This window comes from Rhinopithecus roxellana, chromosome 18 (genome assembly GCF_007565055.1).
Source record: "Rhinopithecus roxellana isolate Shanxi Qingling chromosome 18, ASM756505v1, whole genome shotgun sequence".
Taxonomy (NCBI): Eukaryota; Metazoa; Chordata; class Mammalia; order Primates; family Cercopithecidae; genus Rhinopithecus; species Rhinopithecus roxellana.
Genome location: NC_044566.1, coordinates 3,242,447 through 3,258,259, shown reverse-complemented (window position 1 = coordinate 3,258,259; position 15,813 = coordinate 3,242,447). Strand labels below are relative to the sequence as shown.

Here is a 15,813-nt window from a genome sequence, read left to right as displayed (position 1 = left end):
TAGCTACTATGGTCTGGTCTTTTTAGAAATCCTGCAATTGTTTACTAAGAATGAATTAGAAGCCATGAAAACAAAACGATGGTCTTTGAAGATTGCCATTTCTTCTCTAACAGAGAGGGGGAAATGATTCAGTGCTATACTTGTCAAAACTTTCCATCAGGAGGTCGGAAAGAAGGATTTTGAAAGTCAGCATTTTCGTTTGGTTTTAAGAATGCAACTGTGAATTCCTTCTACTCTAGTTTATCAACAGTTCTTTGGAGTCTGTGTGAGGTTTTTAACCAAGACATGAAATAGCTATTATTATCTGATCCCAGCTAACTTGTCAATCTGATGGAGTGTTGAGCTTCGGAAGTGGCATTTTCTTTTCTTTCATGTCCTCCATCCTAAGAAAGGCCCTAGCTTCCTTTTAGCAATGGAGTTTTACATTCCTTCAACACTCAAATACGTATTTTCTATCAGCTACTGCATGTAAGGCACTGGTCTGAGAGAAGGGAAGAGTCAATGAACCGGGACGGAGGCCCCAGCAGCAGGGGCTGCAAGGGGGCCAGGGTGACTCTTGGAGAGCCAAGGGTATGTGTGGAGAAAGGGGAGGTGCAGAGAGAAGGATGGGGGAGGAGTGTGCAAAGCCTGGAAAGCCCATTTGAGCAAGGTGAGAAGCCCTCAGGAGACTCATTTAAAGAAGTCATGTGTCCTTCCCAAGGTCACAGAGCCCTTTGTGACAAAGTCTCGAGGTTCATACTTTGGTGCTCCATTCAATGAAGATACAGTTCTAATTAAAGAAAATGCCAGGCCAGGAACAGTGGCTCACACCTGTAATCCCAGCACTTTGGGAGACGGAGGCAGGCGAATCACCTGAGGTCGGGAGTTCAAGACCATCTTGGCCAACATCGAGAAACCCCATCTCTCCTAAAAATACAAAATTAGCCGGGTGTGTTGGCGCATGCCTGTAATCCCAGCTACTCGGGAGGCTGAGGCAGGAGAAAGGCTTGAACCCAGGAGGTGGAGGTTGCAGTGACCCGAGATGGCACCACTGCACTCCAGCCCAGGGAACAAGAGCGAAACTGTCTCCAAAAAAAAAAAAAAAAAAAAAGAGAGAAAATGCCTTGAAAGACAGGAAACTTGGCCCCTAACACAGGCAGTGGATTATGCATTGCCACAGTTGGCTACTAAAATTTAAAAACAATATGTATTCATTCAACAAATATTTAGTGTATATCCATCATGTGTCAGGCCCCACGTAGGCCCCAGGAATACAGAAGTAAACAGAGCAGTCATCTTCTGGAGCTGTGGCTATGCGAGTACTTGAGGTGTGGCTAGTGAACGGAAGAACTGAATTTTAAATTTCATTTCATTTTAATTAATTAAAACTGAAACTGAAATAGCTGAATGTGGCCGGGCGCAGTGGCTCAAGTCTGTAATCCCAGCACTTTGGGAGGCCGAGACGGGCGGATCACGAGGTCAGGAGATCGAGACCATCCTGGCTAACACGGTGAAACCCAGTCTCTACTAAAAAAATACAAAAAACTAGCCGGGTGAGGTGGCGGGTGCCTGTAGTCCCAGCTACTCAGGAGGCTGAGGCAGGAGAATGGCGTTAACCCGGGAGGCGGAGCTTGCAGTGAGCTGAGATCCGGCCACTGCACTCCAGCGTGGACGACAGAGTGAGACTCCGTCTCAAAAAAAAAAAAAAGAAATAGCTGAATGTGCCTAGCAGTTACCATACTGAACATCCAATCTCTGTGAGATTGCAGCCAGGGGTAGAGGGAGGATCTGGAGAAAGTGGAGAGACAGGAAACTCATAGAAAATGTGTAAGACTATTGTAGACAGTAAATCCTAGATGAAAAGAAAATACAATATAAAGTCAGGGTTTCATGAAAGTTAAGACCAAGATGGGTGACCTACTGGGCTTAAATATTTACAAAAAGAATATTTTCTGAAACTTGGAGCTTCAGAACATAATGCAGTTCTTTCTTTCCAGTGAGATTTAACCATTTTCTTGAAGTGGGACTTTTAATAAACTGTTGTAGAATTGAGTTAATTATGCAGCTGATGAAGAGAGAAGCAATTACAAATTTCTGGCCCCTCCTCCACTTGCCATCCCACCCCATATGATAAATATTTTATGTCAAAAGAACCATTATAACACCACTGAGGATTTGACAGAAAATAGGCCAGTTTGGAGCTCACCCACAGACAGTAATCACAGGACCCAGTTGCTGCAGCCCCTGCAGTGCTGGATGAGCCAGACCACCTTTGCTCCAAAGCCATACTAAAAATAACTGCATGGTTTTGAAAGTGAGTGAGAGCTATGTGCAGACAGGGCTATAAAAGCCTGGAAGCCAGGTGGTGTTTCTGCTATGTCTGACTAATTTCTTGCCCTTTCTGTGCAGCGTGTAAAATGCTGGAGATTTCTTTTGCTAAGTATGCTGGGCACACCATTAAAAAGTATCTGTCTGGAAAAATTGCAGTTGGTTTGCAAAGAGGTCTGACACAGCAGCACTGACGTTTTTACTCCACACAGGCACACATCTTCAAAGAACTAAGACAGAGGCTGGGTGCGGTGGCTCATGCCTGTAATCTCAGCACTTTGGGAGGCCGAGGCGGGTGGCTCACCTGAGGTCAGAAGTTCGAGACCAGCCTGGCCAACAGGTGAAACCCCATCTCTACTAAAAATACAAAAATTTCAGAACCCCTCCAGCCACGGGAACACCCACATGAAAGCACCCCTGCTGCCCGGGCCTCGCAATTCTCTCCTTGGGGAAGATTTAATTTTAAAATCCTGGCTATCTACACAGAAGGGTAAGGTTTATGATTGGCAATACACAATAGAAGATACCGTTGGCAAAACCACTGCTCTCCTTAGAGGGAATATCTTGCTAATGGCTTTGCTTCATATCTGTGTGGGGCACCCTCTCCTTTCCTTCCCGGAGGCTGGGAGCTCTTTTTTTTTTTCATCTCAAGATGACCCCTCTGAGCTGACAGCAAGAGCGAAAGACAAGGAATTTTCTTGGCTTCTCATTATCTGCCTCCATCCCACTCCGAGCACCCATTCCCTCTTCTCTTGGCAGCTTTTTTTGCTCAGTTTCTCTCTGGTTTCTTTTGCTTTGATTTATATTGTTGAATTTAAGAAATCTGGTGAGGCTAAGTCCAGGGACACACAGACTGTGGGAAACTCTCAGGTTACATGAAAAAATGTACTCACTAAACACAACTTGTTGCCCTGCACACTCAGCCGCTGCTTACTTGAGTGAGCTTGTCAATTGCAACCTTCCGGAAGCATAGTCTCCAGGCTCTCAGCTGCAGCTGCCAGGCCACAGGGGGCACTGTGGGTCCTGCCTGGATGCATGCTGAGTGATGTAGGGAACTCCATTCACTAGTTCAGGGGCTGACAACGTGGGTTCTCTTTTCCCTGTTGTCATGTGGCAGAGCCATTTGCCCATCTCCCTAGTTCCCAACAAGTTGGAGTTATCCAACCAGTCTTCACATTTACTAGTTTCTGGAACACCCAAGTGCCTTAGGACACAGGAGGGGCCCTGTGAAGGTCGATGTCCTTAAAAAAATTAAAACAATCTATCTGATCAGAGTTTATGGTCAAAAATCAGATGTTTGGGGGGAAGAGGAATCTGGCTAAGTTATTGAAATAATGAACTAAAATTAACCTTACTTGGAAAAATCCAAGACTTTCACAATCTTCTAGGTGAGTTAACAAGCAAAGCAAAGTTGTCTTCTTTGTTGACTCCGATTTCCTACCTGCCCCTCTACTGCTTTCTATACTATTAACATTTACATTGCATGGTGCTGATAACTCTATTAGAAATTCTGTAACTGAAACTCACTTTGATGCTTTCCATTCAACTGCCTTCCATCTCCATGGTGTATAAAGAAAGAAAACTGAAAAGAGAATAGAAAAAGAAGGCTGGGTGTGGTGGCTCACACCTGTAATGCCAGCAGTTTGGGAGGCAGAGGTGGGCAGATTGCCTGAACTTAGGAGTTCAAGACCAGACTGGGCAATATGGCAAAATCCCATCTCTACAAAAAAAATACAAAAATGAACCGGGTGTGGTGGTGCATGTCTACAGTCCCAGCTACTTGAGGGCCTGAGGCAGGAGAATTGCTTGAGCCTGGGAGGGCTACAGTGGAAGGTGCTAGGGGTGGGCAGCCTTGTCCAGATGATTGCCTGGTATTCAATGGAGGGATAAATCTGAGAACATGCAGTGCCAATGAATCAGAACTTGTAATTTATAATTATTCCAATATACTTACTAGAGATTATTTGAAATACAGACCCTCACATAACAATTAAAGTCCTGATCATTTGTTAAAGTTATTTTTTTAAATTCACAAAACAACTGAAGAGGTAGTTAGAGAGTTAACTAGGGAACCGTAACTCTTGTATAACGAGGGGAAACTCTCTTCTTATGCTGCCTATGTTCTTCCCTGCACCCCGGAGAGCCTCACTCTTCCAGGCTGACATATGGGAAGAGGAGTATGGACACAAAAGATGATTATGCTGGAAAAAGAATTTGTCTAAGTCCCCAGACTTGAGTTTTGTTTTGGACTCTGCCACAATCTGGGTGTGAGATTTGCAGAAGCCATTTCCCTCCTGAAGTCAGTGTGCTCCTATGTGAACTACAGGACATGGGCTGGCTCCTGGCTCAGCTCCTCCCAGCTCTGCCCAGGGAGGGGAAGTGGGCTGTGCCCAGCAGCCGGGACACAGCTCCCGCCTTGCCTCTTCATGCCTCAACTCTGTGGCTTGCTGGAATTATCTATGGGACTGGGTGGTTCTGTCCGGGAGAAGCAATTCTCTCCCTGCTAGGAGAGTCCACCGCTCATCGCCCAAGGATAGAGAACAAACTCCATACATTTGACCCAAAGCTCATTCACTGGTCACATGAGAATCCATTTGGAACTGGAATCCATAGAATCCATAGTATGCTTGTGATTTCTGCTTAGTGTCCAAAAGTTATCCAGTGACGTACAACTTCCGATGTTGGCTGTCACCATGGTGATGCACAGATGAACTGGGGTACCATGCCCATAAAAGGCTGAGCTAGCCAAGTGCTGGGGCGTGGCGAGTCTGCAGCCAGGCATTTCCAGAGGCTGTTACAGTAGCACCACAGGGAAAAGAGACGGGAGTCACCCCAGGGGAAGCTGTGGGAAAGAACAAACTATGCACACAGCCCTTTCGACAGCAAGCTCTGTCCAGCTGCTATTTTTATGTATTACCTTACTTCAGGAAAATACTATCAGTGCAAACGTAGGGCAGACAGAGCTCTGCTTCTGCAAGAACGCATTTGGGAAAATCTGTTAATTAAAAAACAGTTAAGCCACCTGCACTGGATTTGTAGTCTTGAAATAGATACTCTATCTTAAAAATGTTTTAATACAATAGATGCAACAGTCCTGAGAGTAAATGTCTCCTGTAACATAGAGAAGACTATCTCCAGGAATATACTCTGTAGAAAATGGTAAATGGCATCACTGATCTCTCTCTTACCTTTTATCACCAGCCATTTCTATCGCTTTATTGGTGAATGTCCAGGGTCTCACCTGCATTAATAGGGCAGCCTGTGTGCTGATTGTTAACACACCCCAGTGACTGGCTCTGTGTGGTCCCTTGGCAGCCTGGGCCTCGGCCCAGTGAAACGAGTGTCAAGCATCATGCAGTACCCAGAGGTACAGGTACAACCAGATTTCAGGCCACGTGAGCGCTGCGCGTGCACAGTGGATCCCACAGTCCAGGCCCCAGGGCAGGGGTATCGTTTGCCTCTGTCTTTTGTACAACCCTTCACACAGCTGCCAATCACAGCCTAATTGGATCAGTGCTGATAACCCGTCTGAATAACTAGCGGAAAGCCAAGCCCACACAGAGTTTTGGATTACTCATGTTAATCACATTAACCAGAAGGTGTCGATTTTTCATTTTACTTGGCAAATTATAGAAAGAGACTCAAGGTGTTTCCTTCATTAGGGACACTGGGAAATAAAAAGGTCTCAATGCCTGCACTGTGACTTCACGAAATCACACAGTCTTGGGGATCCTTAGAAATTCCCTCTTATTAACCTCATTGAAAAGACCTCTGGCATCACGTAACAGTATACTGCTATGCAGATGCCATTATATATTGAAATAATCTGAACTAGCTATGTTTACTGAAGAATAAAATTCTCCTAAAGGCATTATGGAAAATGTTACTATGTTGATTCTGCATTAAATAATCATAGAAAGTGAAAAGGAACAGACCCGGTCACCTCTACTCACTTTGTTTGGGTTCTGTTTGTCTGATGACATGGAGAAGAATGCAAAGTCCCGCTAGACAGTAACTCCATCCCACACAGCTAGTCTCGCAGATACGTGTATACCACCAATTCTATCCATGCCCATATAAGGCTGAGTCAGTCAAGGGCTGCGGGGTGGAGAGTCTGCAGTCAGGCATTCTCATCACTGCAGCAGAAGCATCGTTGCGAAAATCTATAGCATGGGACCTGGGGGGAATTTTACATCTCCTGAAATGGCTTCCATAAACTTAAAAATTATTTAGCCTTGTTAAGTGCTGATAAATGATCTTCAACCAGCAATTTCTAAACCACAAAGTCCCCACTGCAGGCAGAGGAATGCTTAACCAAAACAAAAATAACTGCTTTGAGAATTGCCACTAATGATGAACGCAGCAGGTGGAGAGATGGGAGCTTTGATTGAAGGGGCAGGAAGCCTCCTCAGTTGTGATTTTTGACAGTGAAATAACCATCAGTCACAGGTCAGCAAATAGGGATGACAGCATTTATAAAGAGGTTCCCTATCACGAACGGTGGCCACTTGATTTTGTCGAGGGGACACAGGCTAGGAGGCAGCGGCATCGCACCCCAGCCCCGGAGGCCAAGCTCCAGCAGAGGGTCGTTCTTCCTGGCAGGTAAGGATGGGGAATGGCGACGGTAGAAACTGACTTCAGGATTCAACTTGGGGAAACTCATTTGGACACCCAAGGGCTGTTATAATTTCTGATTCCAACAACAATGGGGCAATGCAGGCAAGAGTTTCCAGTTGCCTTGACAACCTGGCATTTGCCAAACGAAGGTGTAGACAAGCATGATTCCTAGGGCAGATGCATGAGTCCAGGGAACAAAGGCAAGGAGGTTGTGTCATAAAACAAACTACTACTCCCTATACCTTCGCAGATGCAAGATGGACTTAAACGTGCACATATAAATAATAATTTTTAAACCAAGTAACACCAAGACTCAGTTTTAAAGGCAACAGAATCAGAGACAAATCACTTTGACTGAACATATTAAATCCAATATTAGGGCAATATTTCAAATTCTGCCAGATGTAATGGTGATAATTTGGGGTACCCTTTTTTCCTCTTACTTATCTATCAGATGGACCACATAAAAGACATTCAGTGAATGAGTATTTTCAAAATGAGAATTGTTAGCAATGATACAATTGCCAGTGCTCTCTAGTTGGTATAACTATATTGCAGTATAAATGCAACTAATTACAGTTTTTCTTTACAGAATATTTTTATGACATTTTTGCTTATGTAAAAGTATAAAACATCATTGCTTTATATATGTACATATAAACACACATGCAAACACACATATGTACTTACAATGAACAATGAACGAAAGAAAAGATGCTTGTGAAAATTAAAATTGCTCTCGATTTTGTAGGAAAGTGGTATACATTGACCCAATTTTGCATTATATTATTGTTTGTTCTAGTGGAAGAGAATACAACTGTATTAAATTTCTTAGCAAAGTATGCAATGACTTAATCAGGCAATTTAAGACACTCTCATTTCAAATGGAAGTACAATTAGGCACTGCATCACGACTTTTTGGTCAACAACAGACTTCACTGAAGACAGTGGTCCCCTAAGATGACACCAGATCTGCCCAACGCATGACTCACATGTTTGTGGTGGTGCTGGTGTGGACAAACCTACTGTGTTCCTGGTTGCATCAGAGTGTGGACATGCAGTTACATGCAGCCTGTGACACTTGGTGATAAGCAACTGTGTCACTGGTTTCTGCATTTACTATACTCTACTTTTTATCGTTATTTTGGAGTATAGGCCTATTTATATGTGCACATATGCTAAGTGTAAAACAGCCTCAGGTAGATGCTTCAGGAAGAATCCAGAAGAAGGCATTGTTCCCAGAGGGGAAGACGGTTCCATGCGCATTACTACCAGGAAGACCTTCTGGTGGGACAAGATGTGGAGGTGGAAGACAGTGATATTGATCATCCTGAGCCTGTGTAGGCCTCAGCTCCCATGTCTGTTTCTTTGTTTTTAACAAAAAAGTTTAAAAAGTAAAAAAAAAAAAAATTGAATAGAAAAAAACATCGAATAAGAACACAGAAAAAGAAAATATGTTTGTACAGCTGTACAATGTGTGTTTTAAGCTAAGTGTTATACAAAAAGAGTCAAAAAGTTTAAAAAGTTTAACAGTTTGTAAAGTAAAAAAGTTATAGTAAACTAGGTTAATTTATTACTGAAGAAAGAAAAATACTGAAAACGTAAATTTAGGGCCGCCTAAGATCTAGCGTTTAGAGTCTACAGTGGTGCCCAGTCACGCCCCAGGCCTTCACATCCACGCGTCCCTCACTCCCTGATGCAGACAGAGCAGTTTCCAAGTTCTGCAAGCTCTGTTCGTGGTAAGTGCCCTATACAGGAGTCCTATTTTAAATATTTTTACTGTACCTTTTCTGCATTTAGATATACAAATACTACTGTGTTGCAATTGCCTACTTACAGGTTTGTAGCCTAGGAGTGACAGGCTCTATCACATAGCCTGGGTGTGTAGTATGCCATGGCATCTAGGAGTGACAGGTTCCATCACATAGCCTGGTTGTGTAGTAGGCCACGCCACCTAGGTTTGTGTGAGTACTCTCTAGGATGTTCAAGCAATGACGAAATTGCCCAGCCACACGTGTCCCAGAAGGTATCCTCGTCGTTAAGTGAGGCATGACTGTATGAGGAAGATAATATTACTTATTGCAATGTTGTGACTTACACGTCCACCTTTCTCAGGGTAGCACTGGCAGCCCCCACTGCAATCTCTTCCTCCGCACGGCACATCAAACTTCTTCACACCCTGCAACAATAAAACACAAGGCAAAGAAAAGTTACCTAAAACATTGCCAACTACAACAGGTATTAAAATATCTGTTGAGATTCCTTCCAACTCTAGAAACTATTCATTCAAAACATTCAATAAGGCTTTATTAAAAAATAGACTAACTTTTAAAAAGAGCAGTTTTCGGTGCACAGCAAAATCGAGTGTAAGGTTGGAACCAACCTGCACACTGGTTACAATCACTAAGTCCGCATGCATCACCGTCACCAGAGTCCACAGTTGAGACCACGGTTCACCCTTGGTGCTGTATATTCTATGGTCAACGAGCCCTTAAATAGTGCCCACTAGGCCGGGCGTGGTCGCTCACGCCTGTAATCCCAGCACTTTGGGAGGCCGAGGCAGGTGGATCACAAGGTCAGGAAATCGAGACCATTCTGGCCAACACGGTGAAATCCCATCCCTACTAAAAATACAAAAATTAGCTGGACATGGTGGCAGGCACCTGTATTCTCAGCTTAGGAGGCTGAGGCAGGAAAATCACTTGAACTCGGCAGGTAGAGGTTGCAGTGAGCTGAGATCATGCCACTGCACTCCAGTCTGGGCCACAGAACGAGACTGTCTCAAAAAAAAAAAAAAAAAAAAGTGCCCACTAAGTGCCAGATGCCAAGCAAAGTCCTGGACCTCCAGCATGAGGAGAACATTCCCAGAATCCGGATTCCATGTGAAGAGAGGAATCAGGAAGGAGCAGGCCTGTGGCAGGCATGAGAAACTCCGGGACATGGGCAGCAGCTCTGCCTTCTGCCTGGACATGTGGAGCGTGCGCCTGGAGAAAATGCTTGTGAGGAACCCAGAGAGGTGGGCAGGAGTGGACCACCATGGAGGGGAGGAGGCGGCGTTGGTGCAAACGGTGGCTCCCTCATGGGACAGACATCATGGTGACCAGAGGGAGGGCCGTGTGAGGAAGCGGGACTGGCAGGTGCATCTGGCGGGATGCCAAACCTTCGCCTGCACCACTGATATCACTTTCGACTTCAGCTGAGGGGCGTCGGCCGAGTAAGTCCACTTCCTTTCCCCTTCGCCCCGTGAGACATACTTATGCTCAGAAAGGAGGAGGAATGCTGGCAAGAGGCTTTTCTCAGGACCTATTCAGGCAAGTGGGTGACCCCACTGAGCGTTTCCTCAGAGAAGCAGACACAACCCTAAGTGAGTCAGTGGGAAACGGAGGGAGTTCCCTGGATGGACAATCCCGATGGGGCAAAAAGATGTTTTTCATCCTTGATCTCAACATTCAGATCAAAGATGGACTTGGAGACTGGGCTACTGGACAAGCACCTTAGCTCTTCCTTTCGGATTGTGACAGTATTAAACGTTTTGAGATGATGGCAATCAGAGTGACCCTCTTTTCTCCCCTTTCTGATCAGCTGGGCCTCAGCGCAGGCCTCCTCTCCCCTGACAGGTGAGCTAGTATAACCTTCATTCTACAGGTGAGCCAGTGCTGCCCTCCCCGCTATACAGGTGAGCTAGAGTAGCCCTCCCCCACACACAGGTGAGCTAGTACAGCCCTCCCTCACACACAGGTGAGCTAGTACAGCCCTCCCCCACACACAGGTGAGCTAGTACAGCCCTCCCCCCAACACACAGGTGAGCTAGTGCAGCCCTCCCCCCACACACAGGTGAGCTAGTACAGCCCTCCCCCACACACAGGTAAGCAGTGCAGCCCTCCCCCACACACAGGTGAGCTAATGTAGCCCTCCCCCACACACAGGTGAGCTAGTACAGCCCTCCCCCACACACAGGTGCTAGTGCAGCCCTCCCCCACACACACAGGTGCGCTAGTGCAGCCCTCCCCCACACACAGGTGAGCTAGTGCAGCCCTCCCCCATACACAGGTGAGCTAGTACAGCCCTCCCCCATAGGTAAGCTAGTGCAGCCCACCCCACACACAGGTGAGCTAGTGCAGCCCTCCCCCACACACAGGTGAGCTTGTACAGCCCTCCCCCCAACACACAGGTGAGCTACAGTAGCCCTCCCCCACACACACAGGTGAGCTAGTGCAGCCCTCCCCCACACACAGGTGAGCTAGTGCAGCCCTCCCCCACACACAGGTGAGCTAGTGCAGCTCTCCCCCACACACAGGTGAGCTAGTGCAGCCCTCCCCCCAACACACAGGTGAGCTAGTGCAGCCCTCCCCCACACACACAGGTGAGCTAGTACAGCCCTCCCCCACACACAGGTGAGCTAGTGCAGCCCTCCCCCACACACAGGTGAGCTAGTGCAGCCCTCCCCCACACACAGGTGCACTAGTGCAGCCCTCCCCCACACACAGGTGCGCTAGTGCAGCCCTCCCCCACACACAGGTGCGCTAGTGCAGCCCTCCCCCACACACAGGTGAGCTAGTGCAGCCCTCCCCCACACACAGGTGAGCTAGTGCAGCCCTCCCCCATACACAGGTGAGCTAGTACAGCCCTCCCCCATAGGCAAGCTAGTGCAGCCCTCTCCCACACACAGGTGAGCTAATACAGCCCTCCCCCACAGGTAAGCTAGTGCAGCCATCCCTCACACACACAGGTGAGCAGTGTCTCACAGGTGAATCTTAATCTAGCTTTTCACCCTCAGCCAGCCTTTGTCAGCCTGTCTGGAGCCTCCCTATTATCACACAGTCACACCCAAGGGACCCTGCACAAGGCTGGCTTCTGGTGTTCACGGATTCAAACCTTATCATGCAAGTAAAACTTACCAGATGACAGAACCCTTTCCAATTTAAGCAAATTGTATTTTACCACAGCCTTCTCACTCTCTTCTAAGTCTCAATGACTAAACAGGACTATCACTTGGGGACTCCCTCTAAGTTTTTTCGTGATAGCGGGTCTGCTGGAGCCTTCCCCACGCCTGTCACCAGCTGAATGTCCACGTAGAGGTGAAGTGGCATGGCCAGGCCCATTCTGCCACTCCCGCCCAGCAGAGTCTTCCGGACAGTCCAGGGCAGCTGGGCAGGACACGCAAACTTCCGACCCAAAACCTCCTGGCCAGAGTTGGCCTTGGGTCCCAGCAATGACTCCACGTTCCTTTTGTATGGGTAATTTTGTTTTTTTCTTTTAACTAACAATTTTCTACTAGAGAAGTCTCATTGGAGAGTTTCACATTTTTTTTACGTTATTCTTATAATTCTTTACCTAATATAGTATCTGATGCATCAGTCACTACTGTTAAAAAAAAAAAACCCAAAAGTTGGAAAGTCCCAAACCCTTTAGAGAAAACAGTACCTTGAAAGCCTTTCACATTTCTTTTCAGTTATCTTTTTATCTTTTCGTCTTGAGTGAGGTAATGAGGCAGCCGGAGTTTATGGTGTAAAAGTAAACATATATAAAATCCTCTCATGCCCTTAAAATATGATCCTAGGTATTTGCCAATTTTTTAATGGCTTCAATGTTTATCTGTAATGGGGGCTCATAAATTCCATGATTTGAATATGTGATTTCTAGAAATCCAACTCCACACTAAGCCAGAAAGTTTAGCATCAAAGCTTGAGTCTAGATGGACTGGTGCATTCATGCCTTTTACTACACATGAGGGAGGCATGAACAGGCGCTTGGCAGAGGTCCTCAGTTGACCCAATAATTCATTGGCCAGTTGTCTGGGAAGGGCAGGCGGGCCTCCTGGGTCTATAGGGTAAAACATCAACCATATTCTCCATCTGCTGTTTCCCATGCTGTTTTTAATTTTGATTTTAAAGCCACTTGCCAAATCCCTCTGTATAAATGAAAGGTTGAAGTCATTTTAATGGTTTCAAATTGATCTAACAGACTCCTTATTCTAGGTTGAGGATATTCACTGTATTTAGTTGTAGCAAGTTATTCATAACCCACTCAAAACTGAATGATGCATTCTTACTTTTGGAACTAAGGCTTGTAGGCTGACTAAGATACCTCCCAGTAACACTTTTCTACACATAGTGATGGCTCCGGTGCTGTATGGTGAGGGAAGGAATACCTCATTGAGAGGCAACCCTGCTCATTCCAAGCCAAGGCAGTTTCCATGGACATGCTAGCTGTGTGTGCACACACGCACGTGCATGTGTGTATGTGTGTTCCCACTGACATCTTACCTGTCCTCCAGAGAGACTCTTAGGAATTCCAACATCTACAAGAGCCCGAACTACCACACTTTGGAATGTCAGGTCTCCAGGAGGAACAGAAATACTGACTTATTAGGGCAGGGTGTGTGCTCCAGACAGTCTCTTAAAAACTGAACAAGTCTCTGACCTGGGCCTTGGCATTCCCCTGAGAAGATATGGGTCTCTGAAACAGTCTCGAGACACGAATGCCTTCCTGAGGACCTCAGATGAGGAGTGTGAGGACTGCTATGTGGGGTCCCATATCTGTGACCTGGCCACTCCCTCCAGCAGAGGCATACTGACTGCACGTACCTGCCGCCACCCTGCTCCCAGCCCTCCAGCCTATCCCTTCATTTTACTGCTTAACGCAAGTCAAAGACAAGACGCGATCCTATTCTTGTCAACTCCTTAATAAAAATGGTGAGTTTCCTCCCACTCTGCACCCTCCTCAAATCTCTGTTCACCCCCTTCATGATAAACACTGGCCCTGGTCCATGTTTGTAACTTCAGTCTCCATGAGGTCTGTTTTTCCCTATAAGGTCTGGTTTGCCTCAGTGTTTTTTAGTGAATCCTTCATGGGTCTCACCAAGCACTTGACATGCCTCTTTTTACAACAATCACAGACTCATAAAAGAAATATCAATTCAATCCTCCATTGATTTCTCATTTCAAGTCTGAATTTCCAAGGCAGCAATTGTGTAGAGCAATTCCAATGTCTAGCTCTCACTGAGGCCCCCTGCAGGTGTGCCTGGCTGCGGACCCCTCTGAAGCTCCCAGGGCCAGGAGGCTCCTGCAGCTCCCACTGTAGGTGTGGAACGTGCTCCGGGCTCTTGGGGCGTGCTACAGCCGTTCAGTCCTGCTGGCCAAACTCCTGTGGTTGTCTGGATGTCCTTCACCCCAAGGCAGGAAAGGACTCAAGGCCCGGTGGGACCAGTTCTCCAGAAGGCCTGTGAAAGCTGGTGGGGGCACCCCACTCCCAGGAGAATGCCTGACTCTTACCTCCTCACAGGCACACAGAACCTCCCCACCCAGGGAACTTGGGACCACCGAGGAACCTGAACCGTATCCTGCACCTTCCTTCAACTACACCAGTGAGAGGACACCCCACATCCCCAATTCCAAATTAACATGACAAGGGGCAAGGGGCTGGGAGGTCCTTCATCCACCTTTCACTTTACAAATTCATTCACTCACGATCACTGATGTGAACTGTCTCTGAGCCACGCACTGTGCTGGGCTCTGGGTATACAGCAGGAGGCAGATTAGACATTGTTCCTGCCCTGTGGCAGGTGACCAAATAGATAAGAAGGTGAAATAAGTAAACAAACAACTAAACCCACATAATTTAAATTCTGGTAAGAGCTGCAAAGAAGAAGATGGTTAGAAAGCAAATAAGGAACAGTGTGGGTCCTTAAGTATTGTGTTATCGTGTTCACAGAGAGGACTGGCTGTGCTCAGGCCTGTGCCCCAGGGCTCTGCTATGCTCCACTACTCCTTCTATGCCTACCCTCCAAGGCCAACCTCCCTGCCTGACAGCCTGAAGCTCTCACTGCTGGAAAGCAGAGATAGACTGGCTACCCCTAACCTCCAGGCCTGGGAGGGCACCAACTTCATGCCGTCATCATCGTCATCATCATCATCATTATCATCATCAGGGAATCAGGACCATCTTGACTACAGTGACTTGAAGCCCATTCTTCCTATGACTTTCAGGATGTTCCAACACTGCTGTGCACCCCAACTTGCAGCTCAGGACTCTCCTTCAATCTAGTGCTGCTTTCGGTACCCACAGTTGAACATCCTTAGTCCCTACTCAGCTGACAGCCAGCTCAGTGGCTTCCCAGGCGCATGGCCAGGAAACTTCAGACCAAATCATGGAAGGAGTTTGCCTAGGGGGATGAATCATGACTTCCCTCAGCAAACCTTGCCAACTATCTCATCACACACCAACCTGGAGGCCAGACCCCATTGGACTTATCTGCTCCTTCAAGAAAGATAAAGAAATTAAAGAAGCTGGCAGAGGCACTGTAGATAAAGGGAAGGGGCTGCTAAGTCTGATATTGTAAGTTCTTGACATCTTTAGTGTTGTGGAACCAAAACGAATAGTTATGGAAAATAAATGTGAATTATAAATATTAGGAAATAAGAGAGTCCAAAGCAGCTTAAATCTAAGAAGCACAGTAGACTTGAAAGTCTCTGAGCTGCAAGGAAGAGATGAAGGACGGGTCATTCTTGGACCAGTTCATAGGGACAAAACCCATGCTGTCAAGGGAGGAGTAGGGTAGAGAGTCACAGGCAGCAAAGAAGCAGGAGAGAAGGCTGTGTGCGGGGGCTCACGACTGTAATCCCAGCACTTTGGGAGACCAAGGCAGGCAGATCACTTGAGCTCAGGGGTTCAAGACCAGCCTGGGTAACAAGGCAAAACCCTGTCTGTACAAAAAAAAAAAAAAAAAAAAAAAAAAAATAGCTGAGTATGGTGGTGCACGCCTGTGGTCCCAGCTGCTTGGAGGGCTGGGGTGGGAAGATGGCTTGAGCCTGGGAGGTGGAGGTTGCAGTGAGCTGAGATTGCACCACTGCACTCCAGGCTGGGCAACAGAGCAAGACCCAATCTCAA

At 46.7% G+C, this 15,813-nt stretch overlaps 1 protein-coding gene across 1 annotated transcript in view; it reads right to left on the bottom strand.

Annotated features, from left to right (window-relative positions):
* The window catches only part of COL4A2 (collagen type IV alpha 2 chain), a 204,740-nt gene that overhangs the window by 143,783 nt on the left and 45,144 nt on the right, over positions 1-15,813 (bottom strand). Inside the window, exon 4 of the mRNA XM_030922365.1 lies at positions 9,023-9,103. Within this exon, the coding sequence (XP_030778225.1) occupies positions 9,023-9,103 (81 nt within the window). The remainder of the gene's footprint in view (positions 1-9,022; positions 9,104-15,813) is intronic.